We start from the raw sequence: 19,626 nt of genomic DNA, 5'->3' as shown, positions 1-19,626 counted from the left end.
ACTCCATGCGTGCTCGATGAAAATGTTCATCCCAGATTCTCTAAATTAACACCTGCAGGCGAATCGAAAACGACAGTATGGAGTAACGCAGCGAACTCAAGAGCCGCACCTGGACCTTACGGATCGAGCGAACCTGGATGAGTTTGTATCCAGGTCTGTCACGACATGTTTGTGCGTATCTTCGGGACGGCAACGGATCTCACTTACCATTGTTGTGGCACATGGGCTCAGCAACTGAAAGCATCTGGTCAGCTAACCCAGACAAAGGACATACATTCGAAGAGTTGCTGCAGGAGAACCTTGTGCGTGGAAGGACTTTCGACGACGGAAACGCAAGTGTTTGTATTCATGTGAAGGAGTTGAGAAGGACACAGTATTACACTGGTGATCGCTACAGCAAGCAGGGGTAGACCCAGCGGCACTCGATTGCGACCTCCGGAACGGGGAAGTACGATGCAGGGGTTGCAGGGATGGGTGGGCAGCTTTCCAGAGCTGAGACAGATGAATAGACGGGATATGTGCAGAACCATGGTTGGCGACGGCGATAACATTAGCGTCGGGAGTGCGATAGACGAGAGAAACTGGGCCAGACTTGTCGTCTTCAAACAGAACGGTGTGCCCGTCGGGATGTGTGACATGCTTTTCAGCAACCAGCCAATCGACGAAATCGGCGACTTCAGCTATACTCGGGGGTGTGGAGGGAATTGTCGATGGATGATTCCTGTACCCAGACCAGTTGCTGCGGTCCATCCTCTAGCAAGTGCAAATGGACCACTGAAACCTCGTCAATGGAAGTCGGGCGCAACTCTCAGCACTCATCTTTGAGTGTTGTAGCTTGCAAAAAAAGCATGAAAAGTCGGATATCTCGAAGACGGAAAGGTGATCTTCGCAAGACAAGGTGGAGTGGGAGACGCTGGTGGTGCCAGACCGTCCTGAGGGGTAGAGTCTTTGGTTTGCCTACTTCATGACAATATCGTCAAAGCACTCAAAAACCAAGCTTGTTGGGGTGGCTTGTATGATGGGCCTGCGCTGACCCCATCCAATACAGTCACTTGCGCGGGTGAAAAACAGCCCAAACTTGCACGAGTGAAACCGGTAAATTCCCGATGGCCTACACATTCCACCCCATTCCGACATAAATTCCTTCAACGAAGACGAGTTGGCGAGAGATACGAAACCCTTGTTGCAGACAATGCGCGTATTTCATGCTGACTGCCCAAGATACTTACGGTGTTTTTCATGCAGCGATTCACCCCCGGTACCGTTCTTTCATAGACGACTACAATTTTCGTCCTCTATCGTGTCATGACCTCTCCCCGCGTGTCCACAAATTTGTCGTCTATCACATTGATGTACACTTTTCCCGCCTGCCCCCAACCCTGTCCACTTGCTAACCGGTCTTCACCAGACTTCACCCCAAACACCTTGCTGTAACCAAACCGATACGTCAGGCTCACGTTTGGCGTTCTCACCCTAAAGCCTGCAAGTACGTTTTAGTAAGTACATATTCGCAACTCGCCAAATGGAGTAGAAAACAAATCTAATGAACATGGTGTGCAGACAGCCGTTGAAGACCACTTGTCGGGGTGCAAGCACAGACGAGGAGCTGCACAATCCTGTTGGAAATGACTGCCTGATGATATGACTTTCTCCTGAATCTTAATCGCCCTATGGAAAGTTGGATCGTCATAGAGGTTAGTCGTCTGCATTTCATTCTCGTATTCTTCTAACATCCGGAGTGATCGCAGACAATGTGACTGCTGGTTGGTTGCTCGCCTATTAACCATGGACCGCGTCGTGATATCCTCATCAAAGGTCTAACTACGATGCGTCACGCACGAAATCCGACAAAGCGAAAATGGGGTACTGACTCACACGACCACAGCCAAGTCCATCTCTGAAAGTTTGAGTGACGAATGCTTCCTTGACCACCCCAAGAAAATGTCTCGGGATGCTCTCAGAACCAAAGTACTCTACAGAAGCTATACAACCTTGCTACCATAATACGCACGAGCGAAAGGCGCATACTTTGAGACGGATCAGATGCACTGCGACTTAAACGTTGAGGACCCGAGGTATTTTTTATACGGGTTCACTTCGCCAACGTCCATACCAGCTGTTGCTGGGAAAGGGGATTGAATACTGTTGCATACCGACACTCGATCGTACGACAATGGTTCAGCTTTCTTTCGGCACGCCTACCAGCTGTCGTCTCTCCTGTGGGCCGGTCTACCATTAACTTTCCACGACAGGAAACCATACCGTTCGACTTGTTGCCTCCTGGACAAGTCGGCCCGTCGTTAATAGGTTTTGTCACAATATCCTAATTCACCCTTGTTACGGAGAGGCATACGGGAACGAACGAGCACCTCGTCAAACCGGACTCTACATTATCGGCATCCGCTCTTCACCGATCACCATAAAGTGTCCCTCGGAAAAGGTTGCCGATCCTGTCACGATCCCTCTTAGCTGTCACAACACCCCAGAACCTCGTGGCAAGGGGAACAAGGGAAGTCGTCCCTCTGCGTTTCCCCATGTTTCTCTCTTTCACAAATCCGTGCCCTTTATTGTTCAGAGCACAAGATACCATTCGCCACTAATCCGGAAGTGTTTCACAGAGGAACTTCGCAACAAGGACAATCTGTGCCTGAGCGAACTTCTTGTCATGGCTCGTCGTATTCACATCTCCCAATTCATGATCGATGATCTTTGGCATGTCCGGTTACCGTCCCGCATCGCAACAACGTATCCCATTGCGAGGGAAGCATGCGTCGAGGCGTGTTTTAGCAGACTAATGGGTCAGTAATAGACATGCATATCCTCTGTCACTACTGTACTGCAAACCCTGCGACCTTGATCGACTCAATTTTTGGATTGCCATCCAGGAGGCAAATTGGTGACGTGACATACATGGGTAGGGCTGATACAAAATGTACTAGCATCCGACTGTCGCATTCAGTCGGGGCACTGCTCCTGGGGCTATGTATAATTCGTACGTCGTCAACCGAGAAATTTGTAGGGTACCACCCGATGTCAGATGTGCATACGACAATTGTTGTGCGTTGTTCTGCCCGTGCTACTGGGATCGCAAATGGCTCTGTCAGTGGAGATACTGGAGATTCTTAAGCGTCTCGTCGCCTCTTGTTCTCGATCAGCTGTGTAATTGCCGACATCGAGCGCCCGCCGCCACTGGGTTTAGGGTACTTCTTTCGCATGGCCATCGAACAGCCTCAAACCACCCAACATTGTACTCCCTCGTACTTAAGACCTGTGACCCATAACCAGTGCCAGTTTTTCATTTGCCTTCCGCCGTACACTCGAAGCTGATCGCGTGGAAGAGTAGCTTGTGGGCTCAGAGTATGTGTGATATCTAGTTAACATGTTGAACGTTGCGTTGACTCGTGAGGAAGATGAAATTACTAGACGTGACAGCTGTTCTCGACCGAGAAATGCACATCGAGCAGACCAACCCCAAACGTGAAGTGCTGAAGGAGCTCGACGACAAAGGTACTCGTTATGCGATTCTATCACATCGCTGGGGCGCAGAGGTCGGTTACGAAGAGATGACCGGGCTGATGAAGATGGAGAAAGGTGAGAGAGAAGAGGTCAGGCAGCGTACGGGCTACCAAAAGATCATCAAGAGCTGTGAACAAGCGAGGAAGGATGGACACGAGTGGTTGTGGGTCGATACCTGCTGCATCGACAAGCGAAGCAGTTCGGAATTATCGGAGGCGATTAATTCGATGTATCGGTGGTACCAAAACGCACAGGTCTGCTATGCATACCTCAGTGACGTTGACGAGTTACCACTGCCCACTCAGTCATTTGCCCCCAGGCTCCGCATGCCTGTCAGTTGGCAGAAACCAGAATGGTTCATGCGGGGCTGGACACTGCAGGAGCTCATCGCACCGAGGGAACTCAAATTCTTCAACAAGGACTGGGCGCCCATTGGCAACAAACGACATCTGGCAGCCGTTTTGCAGGACATCACGGGGATTCCACGTGAAGTTCTGAGAGACGGCCTGGGTGCGAAGCCTCTCAGTGTCGCACAGATCATGTCGTGGGCGGCTGGTCGGAAGACACAGCGCGTGGAAGATCGGGCGTATTCGCTGATGGGGCTGTTTGGAGTGAACATGCCAATGTTATATGGAGAGGGCGAGAAAGCATTTCAGAGGCTTCAGTTGGAAATCATCCGCACATCCAGCGACCAAAGCATATTCGCATGGAATCCATGGAAACTGCGGACTGGCAGTGTCTTGGCAGACGATCCGAGCGACTTTGGGGGTTGTGGCAGAACCGAGAAAGTGGAACCCGACGAATTTGTCGGCAGACTGATGAAGTACATTGAATGGAATAAACTTGGAAACCCCTGGTTTATCACGCGTGGTCAACGGAAGATCTCGACAAACCCAGCCCACTGGTGCAGACTTGCTTGGTTGAAGAAGCATGCCCGCTCGGTCAGCCAGCAACATCACGTGTCATTCTCTGTCAGCAACGCTGGTATCCAAGTGTACTTGCCCGTCATCCCCCTTCCCGACTCTCGAAATCATTTCAGGGCTATATTGGCATGCAGTCATGGTGGTTTCAGTTTGAATACTATCGATTTGGTATTCTCTGGATCCAGGTATCTCAGGACTTCAGCTGCATCTCTCATTTTAGAGTCGCGCATTCTCAAGACATATCCAGAGTTCAAGACACTCTATCTTACTCATCACCAAGACGCCAATCAGACACACCGCGAGTTTACACTCGACGACAAGCATGCCTCATACCATTATTTCACCTGCCGTGGCACCTACCCGCGCGAGTTTACAGGCAACACTGTCTCACTCTCGTTCCTCATAGATGATCTCGTTGTCATTGTCTATGCCAACGACGATGCCGGATTTCGCTTTGCAGTTGGTCTTGGATACTACCATGGCCAAGGATGGGTACACGTTGTCCGCGACAAGCCTGCAACTCAAGAGGACTGGACGCTCTTTGCCCGTGAAGCATATCGTCGAATGTGGGATGCACGCATGGAACATGCTCGGCGTATGCCCAAACAAGACCCTATCGATCGACGCCGCGGCAATGACCACTTCATTAAACATGCCCACCTTCCCCAATCAATCTGGGCGGCCAAGGTGGTCTGGGGTAGGTGGGAGGCGGGTAATTTTAAGATTATGGTTGATGTCGAGCAATGTCCTGGTTGCTGTGATGGGCCACATGGATGGGCAATGACACTTGTTGGTACTTCTCCTCCCACATGCACGCAGATCTGACCATTTGTGTTATCATAGAACCATTACCATGGCCTTCAGACGCCGGGGCTTATGCACGTAGCTTCCCATTCATATTCACTGAGACTGGATGGGTGGAAGGTTGAAATTGACGAGAGTTTTGATCAACGGATTGCAGTAAGTCAATACAGCATACTCATGCTTGTGTTGAGCCTGATATACCCAGCTGGGTGATTATGGTGACTATTCCGATGGCACTTTTATGCGTGTTGGCAATATTTTTGAGGATGCGGGCATCCTTAGCATCGACACCATGGGCTCAACTTATTGTCCTGTGGTCTCCCACGTGTCCAGCTTTCTCTCTCTAATGTCAAGGCATCATACGGAGAATCTGGATGATCTTGCTGTGGCATATCACTCTGGGCGCAAACACCTGGCCTTACATCAACCAAAGGGCTTCTCTCTGCCCGCTAATGATCATCTTGTGCGACTGTTGAAAGCCTTGGCCACTCGTCTTGCAGACAAGCATTTGGTGATAACAGTCGTACAATGCTCAGAATTCTATGGAGTCGATGATAATGGAGAGCGAAGGGATTCAGTGGATGGTGAGTTTCCCACAACAACCGTGCCCTGTTCGCCTTTCGACTTTATCAGACTCGGTACCAGACAGTAATAACCACCCCGCTGAGGGAGATATTTCGACTCCCCTGTGCACCATTGCAAGCCCACAAGTTTGGCGAAGAGAAATGCCTTGTGTACAGAGAAGGGAGCAATTCAAGAGTATTCGGTAGGCCTATGGAATTGCTTTGCGAAGTGGTACTGACGAGGCTGTGTTTTGGATATAGGGAGCACTTTTACGCCCTCGTGAATACGGTACCCTCGCTTCTCACACTTGGTTTCTCTATTTGATAGCATCGTCTGCAGCGCCAACCTACAGGAACCGACGCCCGACACAAGGCTGCGGTGCGTTGAATAACCCTGCGAACCACAACCACTCACTCAGGACGGCATCAGAACGGGCAACAGAAAGATGGAGCGATCAAGTTCTTCTCAGACATGTTTTGTCTCCACCATCTGAGTAATTACGTCTGTACCCTTATTTTCATTGGTTCGTCCACCTTACCTTCATCTTTGAATCCAGGTTGGCAAAATATTATTCTTTGAAAAGTTTCCCTCGATGATGGAAAGTGATTCACTCAGCGAGGTTTCTGCAGGCAATACGGAAGGTCTGTTCGCCTAACTAAGCAGGTTTGCCTGGTTTGTCTGCAGACTTACATTGCGACCTTAGAGGATGGTTTGCTAGCACACACACCAAAATTGTCGTGCGCCGACTGGGTGATGACGTGTAACCTATTTAAGGGCAGCTGGCAACCCAATGCTACGCAGGACCCACACCTTGAAGTCGTGTTGCCTGTGTTATCCAAGCGATGCCGCACTCTTTGTGCAAAGAGGGGCGCACCACGTCGGTATGCTAATGAAAAGCAAAAAGTGGAGCGCGAGTTGAAGTCCATATCGCAGACTCTGAGTGTTGATGTAGGTGTTTCTATTGGCAAAAAAGAATTAGGGCTGATTCTGACCACAAAAAGCTACTCCGACACATATGTTGTGTCTTCTTCGATGCATATTTTGAACACGGGCACTCGTGAGTAATCTTATTGCCTTAAATCGTTTCCTTTTTCTTCTATTTATTGCTTACTGGCTCCAGAACGACACGTCAAGCGAGCCGCATTGAATACGACAGGTCAGCACCATATCTACTAACATTCAGCAGTTCGTGTCTCGAACGCGATATGTACATAGGCAACTCAACATCCCTTCCATGATTGAAGAGGTAGAAGCTCTCCAAGCGAAACTCGATGCAACAGTGGATGAGGATGAGCAGCGAGCACTGGAGGAAGACGTGACAGGCAAGGCAAGGGCAAATATCAACTTGACTTGTTTCGATGCTCAGGTTAGTCTTAGATCTTGTGGCTGTGTTGGTGCGGGATATGTGCAGAAGTAGACCAACTGTTACCAAAGGCGAGTCAACCCCATTGTCTCCACAGTTGTCATTTGACATAGTTCAGGTTGTGGATTACATTCGGAGAGAGGGAAATATGAAGGTCAGCTCCTTCACATATCCGAACGTCATCGTAACCGCCGTCAACAGGGTTTACCGGAAATTTATTTTGCTATGCGTTCAACAGACCCAGGTGATGATCAAGCTCACTCGCAGCGGTAGGCGACACCATCGGCATATCACACCGTCATGAATCCATGAATCCATATTGCTCTAGGATCATGCTTGACGCAGGAGCAAGCACGTCGAAACATCAGTTGTGGCTTGCCGCTCGGGCAGCAGAGCAAGCCAAGTGGTCTTGGGATACCCCCGCTGTGGACGACCCGGGTTCTGTTCCGAGTACAAGCAATCAACCCCCCTCCGCATCAGTGGTTTAGCAAACTTGGATGTCGTGTAACCGTCACCCGAAGGGGTGGGGGTGATGATGGTAAATATGTCAGTTTAGTTTTCGATCGGACAAATTCAACTCGTTGACGAGTGATTGTAATGGTACATCAATGTATGTGCGTGATGTATGCTCTTGTACATGAAACAATCCTAGAAAGTCCAAGGGGTGATTGAAAGCACCTTCGCTGAAGCAGGGTTATTTGTATATCAGTCCGGTCCTGAAGTGACTCTCTGCGTGTAAGAAGCTATTACCCCCCGTATGTACAAGATCACTGGCGCACCTCGGACACCTAGACGGAATGAACACGCACGTTTCAGACCTTCGATCCTTCACTACGAACCATGCGGGTGAACCCGTTCGATCAGGTAAGTGTAATAAGCATAAACACATAAGTATAAGCACTGTTCCACGAGCGCTGTCCAGGACGTGTTTCCAGGAAAGCGGACACAACTCCACGGTGCTCGATATATATAGTCAATCAAGCCCCTCTAGATCCTGTATATTCACACCTTCAGGGAGATCGGAACTAGCAGCATGGAGTAACATATCACATTCAATCGACCTACTAGCGCGGAACGGAAAGAGACGTACCTGGACCTTACAGATCGAGCGGACCTGGTTCAAGTCGTATGCCGGTCTGTCGCTGAGGTCCCCTGCCATGACGCGTCTACCCATATCGCCGGAATGGTTATGCGTGTCACTTACCGCAACAGAGTCAGTTAGCCCAGACGAAGTACTGCTGCATATTTAACACCTTACTTGGTCCTGTACGTTCGGAGACTTGAGCTGCGGGGAATCCTTGTTCACGGAAGGGCTTTCCACCTGGGAAACGTGAGTGGTCAAATTCATATGGAGGGTTAGAAGGGCACGGTACTGCGCTAGATGATCGCTACAGCAGACGGTAGCGGACCCAACTGTGAGTTCAGGATTGAAATGCTGGCGACAAGCTGTGTCACTTCGGCGAGAAGATATGCAAGTGCACGCCGCCTACAAGACCAACACCAACGGTTGCAAGAAACCCAGTTGAGGAGTTTCGGGGGGAGCATGATACGCAACTATATCGGCCTGGATCATGAGAGTAATATGGACACCTCTCTCACGTAGTTCCCCCTTACGAAACATCGACGAACCCATGATTAGGAGAAAAAAGCAAAGTACAAGGATATGTCTTCGATCCCAATATATACATACTGGAACTGCGTCTTCAACCATTTAGCAGCAACCCCTAAGTCATGGGCGAACGAACGTCTAGAAGCAATACCCATCATTCTGTCTTCATTGGTTAAGTATCGATTGTCTTTGTGAATATGTTCCACAGTGATCCAATTGACGATACCTGCTGCCAGAACGTCGAAGCGGAGAGAAACGAGGGGGTCGCGAACACGAAACGGGGAGGTACGACACAGGCGATGCGTGAACAGGCGAAGCCTTCCACAAGCGAGGCAGACGGGTGGACGGAGAATATGTACAACAACAACAACAGGGTTGGCGGTGCAATAGATGAGAGAAGCTGGGCCAAGAGTCTCGTCTTCAAACAGGACGGTCTGGTCACTGCATTACACGATACGCTTCCCAGAGAGTAGCCAGTCGATGAAATCTGCAACTTCAGCTTCGTACTCGGTGGTTCTCGATGGATGATTTCTGTATCCAGACTGGTTGTTGTGGTCCGTCTCCTGGCAAATGTAAAGAGACTACTGAACCCTTGTCGACAGTGTTCGAGAGTAGCTCACAGCGAGTGAAGTCGGAGATCTTCAAAAGACTGACCACTGGTCGAATATTCCATAGACATTGTGCTCAGGACACAGTACTTGTTCAGAATTCAAGATTCATATTCATCCCTGCATTACGGCGGTACTACATAACCTCACGAAGCTCTTGGTGCAGACAGTGGGTGCATTTCACGGCCATTCTCCAAGATATTTACGGTGTTTTTCATACCAGCGATGCAACTCCCGTGTGCACTGCGTGGACAACCGCAATTTGTGGCCTCTGACATCTCCCGATGCATACACAGATGCATCATCTCTCTCCCCGATATGACATTATTAGCACCTCGCGGACTCCTTGTGCGCCTTTCCCGCCCGTTTTCAATTTTGTTCGCTGGTTTGTCATGCACTTCACTTTTACATACTATGATGCAAGCAAACCAATACGTCAAGCTCACGTTTGGCACTCTCTTCCACAGGCTTGCAGGCACGTTCTAGCACGTATCCATTCGGAACTTGCTAAGCGGAGCAGAATACAAATCGAATGGAAATGGTAGACATTGATGATTACATTGTCGTGGTGCAGACACATACGCGACACTGCTCACTCATGTTGGAAATGAACGCCCTATGGTACGGCTTTCTAATGGGTCTTAATCGCCCTACGGAGAGTTGGATCATCGTAGAGGTTAGTCGTCTGTATCTTATTCTCGTATCCTTCTAACATTCGGAACGATTGCAGACAATCAGACTGCTGGACGGACACCCGCTTAGCAACCATGGATGGCGTCCTGATATCCCTGTCACAGGCCCGTCTACGATGCGTCGCGCACGAAATCCGACGAAGCGAAGAACGGGTATTGACTGACACCCGAGCATGCCCAAGTCCATCCCTGATCGTTTGAATGACGAGCGCTTCCTTGACTACTCCATGAAATTGTCTTTCGTGATGCTCACAGGCCCGGACTATCCTGCAGAAGCCATATAAACTTGTCACCATAATTCCTACAAATGGGACGCGCAAAGCTTGTAAAGGACGCCTCTCTTGAGGGGAGAAGTAATTGAGATCGATCGGGTGCACTGCGACTCATATGTCAGGACCCAAGGTAGTTATACGTATGACCCGACGAGCATTCATACAGCTGTTGCTAGGCAAGAACATTCAACACCGTTATGCATCCGAAACTCAATTTCTCGTCAGCATTCCCGCCACCCACCCTCCGACACGTATTCTAGACGCCGTCTCTCCTACCCGCCATTCTGCCATCGGCCTTCTGGGACTGTGAACTGTATCGTTCAACGTGCTGTCTCCGCGACAACACCATCCGTCGTTGAAGACCGACAGACTTTTTGTTACAAATACCCAACCCACCCTTGTCCTGGGCGATATTTGGGAGCGAAGAGTAGATTATCGAGCTGGACCCTACATTACCTCCATCCGCCCTTCAGCAGTCACTGCTCCCGATATTGATACAGCCTCTCTGGAAAGCCGTTGTCGACCCACCACTATCGAACCAGGGTAGTTGCCCTGCCGTGTGTATGGAGCCTGCTCCCTTTCGCAGATCTGTGGACTCTATTGTCCAGAGTGCACGATGCCATTCCCAAGTCATACGAACCGTCGCACAGAGGAATCTCCCAGCAAGGACAATTTGTGCCTGGGTAAGATTCTTGTCATGTTTCGTCTTTGATGTATTCGCAACTCTCGACTGATGATCGACGATCTTTGGCATGTTCGGTTACTGTCCTGCATCGCATAAATGCATCCCATCGCGAGGGAAGCTTATCTACATACATAGATGGGATTCCTACGAAGTGTACTAACGTGAAACGGCTGGGTTCAATCAGGGTACTACTGTCACAGCCTGTGCGTCATCAGCCAAAGGATTGAAAAGGGTACCACGAGAGTCAGACAAGCAGACCATAATAGTTGTTTATGTAGTTCTCCTGCCCATGCCGGCGGGCTGGCACACGGTTAGGTTTAGGTCAGTGGAGAGACCATTGCAACTAGAGGGAATAGGTGGAACGGACACCCTGTCACTCTCATTGCCTCATGCTTTCGATAAGCTGTGTGAACGTCGACGTCGAGCGCCTGCCGGGTTTAGGATAGGTTGCCGTTGAAAGGCCTCAGCTGGCGTTCACATCTAGTGCTGTACACCATTGTAAAACCTGGTCAGCAATCAGCATCAGTCCTCGATTCACCCGTGATCCTACCCTTGAAGCTCGCCACGTGAAAGAATACCCTGTGGGCCCGGCCACCGAGAGTATGTGTGATTACTATTTGATAAGTTGAACATTGCATTGACTCGTGAAGAAGATGAGGTTACTAGACGTGAAAGCTGTTCTCGACCGGGAAGCGCACATCCAGCAGGCCGACCCCGAACGTGAAATCCTGAAGGAGCTTGACGACAAAGGCACTCGCTATGCTATACTGTCACATCGCTGGGGCGACGAGGTCGGTTACAAAGAGATGACTGGGCTGATGAAGATGGAAGAGCGGAAGAGGGACGTAGTCAGGCAACGCAACGGCTACCAAAAGATTATCAAGAGCTGCGAGTGGGCCTCGAAGGACGGCTACGACCTGTTATGGATCGATACCTGTTGCATCGACAAGCGGAGCAGTTCAGAATTATCAGAGGCCATTAATTCGATGTATCGATGGTACCAAAATGCACAGGTGTGCTATGCGTACCTCCACGACGTTGATGAGTCGGTCTTCCCTACCGAGCAAGACCGCGACAAGTTCAGCGAGTCCGACGGTTGGCCAGAGTGGTTCATGCGGGGTTGGACACTGCAAGAACTCATCGCGCCGAAGCAGGTCGAATTCTTCAACAAGGACTGGGCGCCCATTGGCAACAAACGACACCTTTCATCTACGTTGGAGTGTGTAACGGGCATTCCTTGGGAAGTTTTGAGGGATGGTCTGGGTGCGAAGCGACTCAGCGTCGCACAGATCATGTCGTGGGCCGCCGGCCGCAAGACGACGCGCGTAGAAGATCGGGCATACTCACTGATGGGATTGTTCAGGGTTAACATGCCCATGTTGTACGGCGAGGGCAAAAAGGCATTCCAGAGGCTACAACTGGAAATCATCCGCGTATCCAGCGATCATAGCATATTCGCATGGAATCCAAGTGAACCGCGGACAGGCAGTGTCCTGGCTGAGGATCCGAGCGACTTTCGGGATAGTAGCTTCATCAAAATAGTGAAACGCGAAGAATTTATTGACAACCTAATGACACTCATTGAACGGAACGCACTCTACGGCCCCTGGCACCCCCAGCATAATTCCAGAACCAACCCGATACATTGGTGCAGAATTACATGGTTGAGGTGGCGTGCCCGTGCGATCAGCCACCAACTTCGCACAATCTCTGTCACCAGTTCAGGTATCCAAGTGTGTCTGCCCGTCATCCCCTCTCGCGACTCTCCGTCTCATCTCAGAGCTATATTGCCATGGGGCTATTTCCCTTTCACCATTGATTTGGTATCCTCTGGATCCAACTTTGAGAGGACTTTTGCAACTGCTCGTCCTTTGGCCCGCCTTACCACATATCCAGAATTCAAGACACTCTATCTTACTTATCATCAAGACGCCAATGAGACACACCGAGAGTTTGCACTCGACGACGAGTATGCCTCATACCACGGATTCGCTCGCTGCGGTACCTACCCGCGCGAGTTTACAGGCGACACCGTTACACTCTCATCTCTTACAGATGATCTCATCGTTATAGTGTATGCCAATGACGACGCCAGGTCTCGCTTTGCAGTCGGCCTCGGATACTACCTCGGCCAAGGATGGGTGCACGTTGTCGATGATGGATGCTCCCCAACTCAGGACTGGATATCGTGGTCAAATTTTGCCTCTGGGGCATATCGGCGAATGTGGGGTGCACGTGCAGAACATGCTCGGAGCATGCCCAAACAAGAACACAACGATGAACGCCGTCGCAATGACCACTTCATTAAACATGTCCACCTTCCCCGATCAATCTGGGCTGCCAGGATAGTCTGGGGTAGGTGGGAGATGGACAATTTCAGGATCATGGTTGATGTCGAGCAATGTCCTGGTTGTTGTGATGGGCCACATCGATGGGCAACGACATTCGTTGGTACTTTTCCTCCCGCGTGCACGCACACCTAATCATTTGTGGTAACATAGAACGAACACTGTGGCCTTGATATGCCGGGGTTCATGGATACCAATCGCTATCCATATGAGTTGAGGCTGAATGGCTGGCGGGCTCAGTTTGCCAAGTGTTCCGGTCTACGGATTACGGTGAGTCATGTTATGCATACTATGCCTGCCGTGGACACTGATATACCCAGCTGGGTGATTATGGTGACAATTCCGATGGCAACTTCAAATGCACTGGCAATATATTTGAGGATATGCGGACCCTTGGCGACATTGATCCCACAGAATCCGTTTATCGTCCCGTGGTCCGACGTGTATCCGGCTCCGAATGGCTAATACGTCGCGCGGAGAATCGCACTGAGCTTGCTGTGGCGTATCATACTAGTACTGAGGGCAAACACCTAGTTCTGCGTCAGCCAAAGGGCCTAGGGCTTCCTACGAATGAACATTTTGAGCTACTGCTGAAAGACCTGGCCATCCGTCTTGCAGGAAAACATTTAGTGACATCGGTCATACAATGTTCAGGTTTGTACGAAATTGATAATGGCGGGGAGGTAAGGGACTCGGGTGACAGTGAGTATTCCGCGATATGCGTGTCCTGTTCTCCTTTTGACATTACCAGACTCGACACTCAACAGTGATAGCCATTCCACCGAACCTGGGATTTTGACTCCACTATATATCGTCGTAAGTCCACAAGTTTGGCAAAGAGAAATGCCTTGTGTACAGAGAAGGGAACAATTCAAAAGTATCCGGTAAACCCATGAAATCAGTATGTGAGGTGGTACTGACGAGGCTTCGTTTCGGGATGTAGGGAGCACTTTTACGACCTCATGAATATGGTGCCTTCCATTTTCGCACTTGGTTCGTCTGTACTGATGTTATCTGCAGCATCAACCTGCGGGAATCGAAGTCCGTCTCCAGTCTGTGGTGCATTGGAAAACTGTGCGAACCTCAAACATACACTTCGGATGGCATCAGAACAGGCGACGGAAAGACGGAGCGATCAAGTTCTTCTCAGACATGTTTTGTCTCCACCATCTGAGTAATTTCGTCTGTACCGATACTTTCATTGCTTCGTCCAGCTCACACTCATCATTGAATCCAGGTCGGCAAAATATTATTCTTTGAAAGGCTTCCCTCGATGATGGAAAGTGATTCACTCAGCGAGGTTTCTGCAGGCAGTGCGGAAGGTCTGTTTGCCACACTAAGCATGTTTGTCTGTAGACTTACATTGCGGCCTCAGAGGATGGGTTACTAGCACGCGCACCAAAATTGTCGTGCGCCGACTGGATGATGACGTGTAACCTATTTAAGGGCAGCTGGCAATCCAGTACTACGCTGGACCCACACCTTGAAGTCGTGTTGCCTGTGTTATGCAAGCGGTGCCACACTCTTTCTGCAAGGAGTGACGCACCACGTCGGTATGCTAATCAAATGCAAAAAGTGGAGCGCGAGTTGAAGTCCATATCGCAGACTCTGAGTGCTGATGTAGGTGTTTCCATTTGCAAAAAAGAATTGGGGGTGATTCTAACCACATAAAGCTACTCCAACACATACTTCGTGTCTTCCGCAATGCATGGTTTGGACATGCATTGTCGTGAGTAATCTTATTGCCTCAAATCGTTTCCTTTTTCTTCTATTCATCGGTTCCTGCTCCAGAGAGACATCTCAAGCGAGCTGCATTGAATATGATAGGTCAGCACCATATCTACTAGCATTCAGCAGTTCACGTCTCGAACACGATATGTAGGCAACTCGACATTCCTTCGATGATTAAAGAAGTACAGGCTCTCCAAGCGAAACTCGATGCAACGGTGGATGAGGATGAGCAGCGAGCGCTGGAGGAGGACGTCACAGGCAAGGCAAGGGTAAGATCCACTTGTCACGTTTCGATGCTCAGGATAGTCTTAGATCTTGTGGCTGTGTTGGTGTGGGATATGTGCGGAAGTCGACCAACTGTTACCAAAGGCGAGTCAACCCCATTGTCTCTACAGTTGTCATTTGACATAGTTCAGGTTGTGGATTACATTCGGAGAGAGGGAAATATGAAGGTCAGCTCCTTCACATATCCGAACGTCATCGTAACCGCCGTCAACAGGGTTTACGGGAATTTTTCTTCGCTATGCATTCAACAGACCCAGGTGATGATCAAGCTCACTCGCAGCGGTAGGCGACACCATCGGCATATCACACCGTCATGAATCCAAGAATTCATATTGCTCTAGGATCATGCTTGACGCAGGAGCCGGCACGTTGAAACATCAGTTGTGGCTTGCCGCTCGGGCAGCAGAGCAAGCCAAGTGGTCCAGGGATACCCCCGCTGTGGACGACCCGGGTTCTGTTCCGAGTACAAGCAATCAACCCCCCTCCGCATCAGTGGTTTAGCAAACTTGGATGTCGTGTAACCGTCACCCCGAAGGGGTGGGGGTGACGATGGTAAATATGTCAGTTTAGTTTTCGATCGGACAAATTCAACTCGTTGACGAGTGATTGTAATGGTACATCAATGTATGTGCGTGATGTATGCTCTTGTACATGAAACAATCCTAGAAAGTCCAAGGGGTGATTGAAAGCACCTTCGCTGAAGCAGGGTTATTTGTATATCAGTCCGGTCCTGAAGTGACTCTCTGCGTGTAAGAAGCTATTACCCCCCGTATGTACAAGATCACTGGCGCACCTCGGACACCTAGACGGAATGAACACGCACGTTTCAGACCTTCGATCCTTCACTACGAACCATGCGGGTGAACCTGTTCGATCAGGTAAGTGTAATAAGCATAAACACATAAGTATAAGCACTGTTCCACGAGCGCTGTCCAGGACGTGTTTCCAGGAAAGCGGACACAACTCCACGGTGCTCGATATATATAGTCAATCAAGCCCCTCTAGATCCTGTATATTCACACCTTCAGGGAGATCGGAACTAGCAGCATGGAGTAACATATCACATTCAATCGACCTACTAGCGCGGAACGGAAAGAGACGTACCTGGACCTTACAGATCGAGCGGACCTGATTCAAGTCGTATGCCAGTCTGTCGCCGAGGTCCCCTGCCATGACGCGTCTACCCATATCGCCGGAATGGTTATGCGTGTCACTTACCGCAACAGAGTCAGTTAGCCCAGACGAAGTACTGCTGCATATTTAACACCTTACTTGGTCCTGTACGTTCGGAGACTTGAGCTGCGGGGAATCCTTGTTCACGGAAGGGCTTTCCACCTGGGAAACGTGAGTGGTCAAATTCATATGGAGGGTTAGAAGGGCACGGTACCGCGCTAGATGATCGCTACAGCAGACGGTAGCGGACCCAACTGTGAGTTCAGGATTGAAATGTTGGCGACAAGCTGTGTCACTTCGGCGAGAAGATATGCAAGTGCACGCCGCCTACAAGACCAACACCAACGGTTGCAAGAAACCCAGTTGAGGAGTTTCGGGGGGAGCATGAAACGCAACTATATCGGCCTGGATCATGAGAGTAATATGGACACCTCTCTCACGTAGTTCCCCCTTACGAAACATCGACGAACCCATGATTAGGAGAAAAAAGCAAAGTACAAGGATATGTGTTCGATCCCAATATATGCATACTGGAACTGCGTCTTCAACCATTCAGCAGCAACCCCTAAGTCATGGGCGAACGAACGTCTAGAAGCAATACCCATCATTCTGTCTTCATTGGTTAAGTATCGATTGTCTTTGTGAATATGTTCCACAGTGATCCAATTGACGATACCTGCTGCCAGAACGTCGAAGCGGAGGGAAACGAGGGGGTCGCGAACACGAAACGGGGAGGTACGACACAGGCGATGCGTGAACAGGCGAAGCCTTCCACAAGCGAGGCAGACGGGTGGACGGAGAATATGTACAACAACAACAACAGGGTTGGCGGTGCAATAGATGAGAGAAGCTGGGCCAAGAGTCTCGTCTTCAAACAGGACGGTCTGGTCACTGCATTACACGATACGCTTCCCAGAGAGTAGCCAGTCGATGAAATCTGCAACTTCAGCTTCGTACTCGGTGGTTCTCGATGGATGATTTCTGTATCCAGACTGGTTGTTGTGGTCCGTCTCCTGGCAAATGTAAAGAGACTACTGAACCCTTGTCGACAGTGTTCGAGAGTAGCTCACAGCCAGTGAAGTCGGAGATCTTCAAAAGACTGACCACTGGTCGAATATTCCATAGACATTGTGCTCAGGACACAGTACTTGTTCAGAATTCAAGATTCATATTCATCCCTGCATTACGGCGGTACTACATAACCTCACGAAGCTCTTGGTGTACACAGTGGGTGCATTTCACGGCCATTCTCCAAGATATTTACGGTGTTTTTCATACCAGCGATGCAACTCCCGTGTGCGCTGCGTGGACAACCGCAATTTGTGGCCTCTGACATCTCCCGATGCATACACAGATGCATCATCTCTCTCCCCGATGTGACATTGTTAGCACCTCGCGGACTCCTTGTGCGCCTTTCCCGCCCGTTTTCAATTTTGTTCACTGGTTTGTCATGCACTTCACTTTTACACACTATGGTGCAGGCAAACCAATACGTCAAGCTCACGTTTGGCACTCTCTTCCACAGGCTCGCAGGCACGTTCTAGCACGTATCCATTCGGAACTTGCTAAGCGGAGCAGAATACAACTCGAATGGAAATGGTAGACATTGATGATTACATTGTCGTGGTGCAGACACATACGCGACACTGCTCACTCATGTTGGAAATGAACGCCCTATGGTACGGCTTTCTAATGGGTCTTAATCGCCCTACGGAGAGTTAGATCATCGTAGAGGGCAGTTGTCTGTGTCTTATTCTTGTACCCTTCTAACATTTGGAACGATTGCAGACAGCCCGACTGCTGGACGGACACTCGCCCAGCAACCATAGATGGCGTCCTGATATCCCTGTCACAGGCCCGTCTACGATGCGTCGCGCACGAAATCCGACGAAGCGAAGAACGGGTACTGACTGACACCCGAGCATGCCCAAGTCCATCCCTGATGGTTTGAATGACGAACGCTTCCTTGACTACATGAAACTGTCTTTCGTGATGCTCACAGGCCCGGACTATCCTGCCGAAGCCATATAACCTTGTCACCATAATTCCTACAAATGGGACGCGCAAAGCTTGTAAAGGACGCCTCTCTTGAGGGGAGAAGTAATTGAGATCGATCGGGTGCACTGCGACTCATATGTCAGGACCCAAGGTAGTTATACGTATGACCCGACGAACATTCATACAGCTGTTGCTAGGCAAGAACATTCAACACCGTTATGCATCCGAAACTCAATTTCTCGTCAGCATTCCCGCCACCCACCCTCCGACACGTATTCTAGACGCCGTCTCTCCTACCCGCCATTCTGCCATCGGCCTTCTGGGACTGTGAACTGTATCGTTCAACGCGCTGTCTCCGCGACAACACCATCCGTCGTTGAAGACCGACAGACTTTTTGTTACAAATACCCAACCCACCCTTGTCATGGGCGATATTTGGGAGCGAAGAGTAGATTATCGAGCTAGACCCTACATTACCTCCATCCGCCTTTCAGCAGTCACTGCTCCCGATATTGATACAGCCTCTCTGGAAAGCCGTTGTCGACCCACCGCTATCGAACCAAGGTAGTTGCCCTGCCGTGTGTATGCAGCCTGCTCCCTTTCGCAGATCTGTGGACTCTATTGTCCAGAGTGCACGATGCCATTCCCAAGTCATACGAACCGTCGCACAGAGGAATCTCCCAGCAAGGACAATTTGTGCCTGGGTAAGATTCTTGTCATGTTTCGTCTTTGATGTATTCACAACTCTCGACTGATGATCGACGATCTTTGGCATGTTCGGTTACTGTCCTGCATCGCATAAATGCATCCCATCGCGAGGGAAGCTTACCTACATACATAGATGGGATTCCTACGAAGTGTACTAACGTGAAGCGGCTGGGTTCAATCGAGGTACTACTGCCACAACGTGTGTGTCATCAGCCAAAGGATTGAAAAGGGTACCACAAGAGTCAGACAAGCAGACCTTAATAGTTGTTTATGTGGTTCTTCTGCCCATGCCGGCGGGCCGGCACACAATTAGGCCAGTGGAGAGACCATTGCAACTAGAGGGAATA

The 19,626-nt window shown here is 49.9% G+C and overlaps 8 protein-coding genes across 8 annotated transcripts; 4 read left to right on the top strand and 4 right to left on the bottom strand.

Annotated features, from left to right (window-relative positions):
- Window positions 1-8: 8 nt before the first annotated feature.
- On the bottom strand, window positions 9-973 carry F5J12DRAFT_62708 (uncharacterized protein). Its single transcript, XM_051740179.1, has one exon. It carries the CDS (start codon window positions 748-750, stop codon window positions 253-255), a length of 498 nt encoding a protein of 165 aa, XP_051594264.1. The 5' UTR covers window positions 751-973; the 3' UTR covers window positions 9-252.
- Window positions 974-3,242: 2,269 nt separating this feature from the next.
- Window positions 3,243-6,218, top strand: F5J12DRAFT_63077 (heterokaryon incompatibility protein-domain-containing protein). Its single transcript, XM_051740183.1, has 6 exons — window positions 3,243-3,357; window positions 3,411-5,228; window positions 5,283-5,399; window positions 5,449-5,827; window positions 5,889-6,009; window positions 6,068-6,218. The coding sequence occupies exons 2-6, from the start codon at window positions 3,411-3,413 to the stop codon at window positions 6,129-6,131; spliced, it is 2,499 nt and encodes an 832-aa protein (XP_051594263.1). The 5' UTR covers window positions 3,243-3,357; the 3' UTR covers window positions 6,132-6,218.
- A 331-nt stretch (window positions 6,219-6,549) lies between these two features.
- On the top strand, window positions 6,550-7,761 carry F5J12DRAFT_62720 (uncharacterized protein). The gene is made up of 8 exons (XM_051740180.1): window positions 6,550-6,755; window positions 6,809-6,864; window positions 6,928-6,963; window positions 7,052-7,134; window positions 7,185-7,241; window positions 7,289-7,324; window positions 7,372-7,439; window positions 7,499-7,761. Exons 2-8 carry the CDS (start codon window positions 6,840-6,842, stop codon window positions 7,656-7,658), a joined length of 465 nt encoding a protein of 154 aa, XP_051594262.1. The 5' UTR covers window positions 6,550-6,755; window positions 6,809-6,839; the 3' UTR covers window positions 7,659-7,761.
- Window positions 7,762-8,143: 382 nt separating this feature from the next.
- On the bottom strand, window positions 8,144-8,881 carry F5J12DRAFT_729277 (uncharacterized protein; the record flags this gene model as incomplete). Its single annotated transcript, XM_051741944.1, has 4 exons — window positions 8,144-8,336; window positions 8,422-8,491; window positions 8,539-8,624; window positions 8,670-8,881. The coding sequence occupies 4 exons, from the start codon at window positions 8,879-8,881 to the stop codon at window positions 8,144-8,146; spliced, it is 561 nt and encodes a 186-aa protein (XP_051594261.1).
- Window positions 8,834-9,545, bottom strand: F5J12DRAFT_63174 (uncharacterized protein). The gene is made up of 2 exons (XM_051740185.1): window positions 9,400-9,545; window positions 8,834-9,342 (listed from the first exon to the last, which is right to left on the bottom strand). The coding sequence occupies exons 1-2, from the start codon at window positions 9,456-9,458 to the stop codon at window positions 8,952-8,954; spliced, it is 450 nt and encodes a 149-aa protein (XP_051594260.1). The 5' UTR covers window positions 9,459-9,545; the 3' UTR covers window positions 8,834-8,951.
- Window positions 9,546-11,495: 1,950 nt separating this feature from the next.
- F5J12DRAFT_63146 (heterokaryon incompatibility protein-domain-containing protein) lies at window positions 11,496-13,117 on the top strand. Its single transcript, XM_051740184.1, has 3 exons — window positions 11,496-11,636; window positions 11,690-12,769; window positions 12,886-13,117. Exons 2-3 carry the CDS (start codon window positions 11,690-11,692, stop codon window positions 12,973-12,975), a joined length of 1,170 nt encoding a protein of 389 aa, XP_051594259.1. The 5' UTR covers window positions 11,496-11,636; the 3' UTR covers window positions 12,976-13,117.
- A 1,263-nt stretch (window positions 13,118-14,380) lies between these two features.
- Window positions 14,381-15,949, top strand: F5J12DRAFT_63297 (uncharacterized protein). Its single transcript, XM_051740186.1, has 7 exons — window positions 14,381-14,566; window positions 14,622-14,706; window positions 14,760-15,004; window positions 15,058-15,113; window positions 15,176-15,211; window positions 15,267-15,484; window positions 15,532-15,949. The coding sequence occupies exons 1-7, from the start codon at window positions 14,537-14,539 to the stop codon at window positions 15,684-15,686; spliced, it is 825 nt and encodes a 274-aa protein (XP_051594258.1). The 5' UTR covers window positions 14,381-14,536; the 3' UTR covers window positions 15,687-15,949.
- Window positions 15,950-16,398: 449 nt separating this feature from the next.
- F5J12DRAFT_749220 (uncharacterized protein) lies at window positions 16,399-17,050 on the bottom strand (the record flags this gene model as incomplete). The annotated part of the gene is made up of 5 exons (XM_051742101.1): window positions 16,399-16,439; window positions 16,505-16,613; window positions 16,673-16,735; window positions 16,783-16,868; window positions 16,914-17,050. The coding sequence occupies 4 exons, from the start codon at window positions 17,045-17,047 to the stop codon at window positions 16,534-16,536; spliced, it is 363 nt and encodes a 120-aa protein (XP_051594257.1). The 3' UTR covers window positions 16,399-16,439; window positions 16,505-16,533.
- Window positions 17,051-19,626: the final 2,576 nt, after the last annotated feature.

The sequence above is a fragment of the Pisolithus orientalis genome (assembly GCF_024613125.1).
Source record: "Pisolithus orientalis strain OTSU chromosome Unknown F5J12scaffold_117, whole genome shotgun sequence".
Classification (NCBI taxonomy): domain Eukaryota; kingdom Fungi; phylum Basidiomycota; class Agaricomycetes; order Boletales; family Pisolithaceae; genus Pisolithus; species Pisolithus orientalis.
The sequence above is the reverse complement of the archived record's forward strand: the minus strand, read 5'-3'. Positions and strand labels throughout refer to the sequence as shown.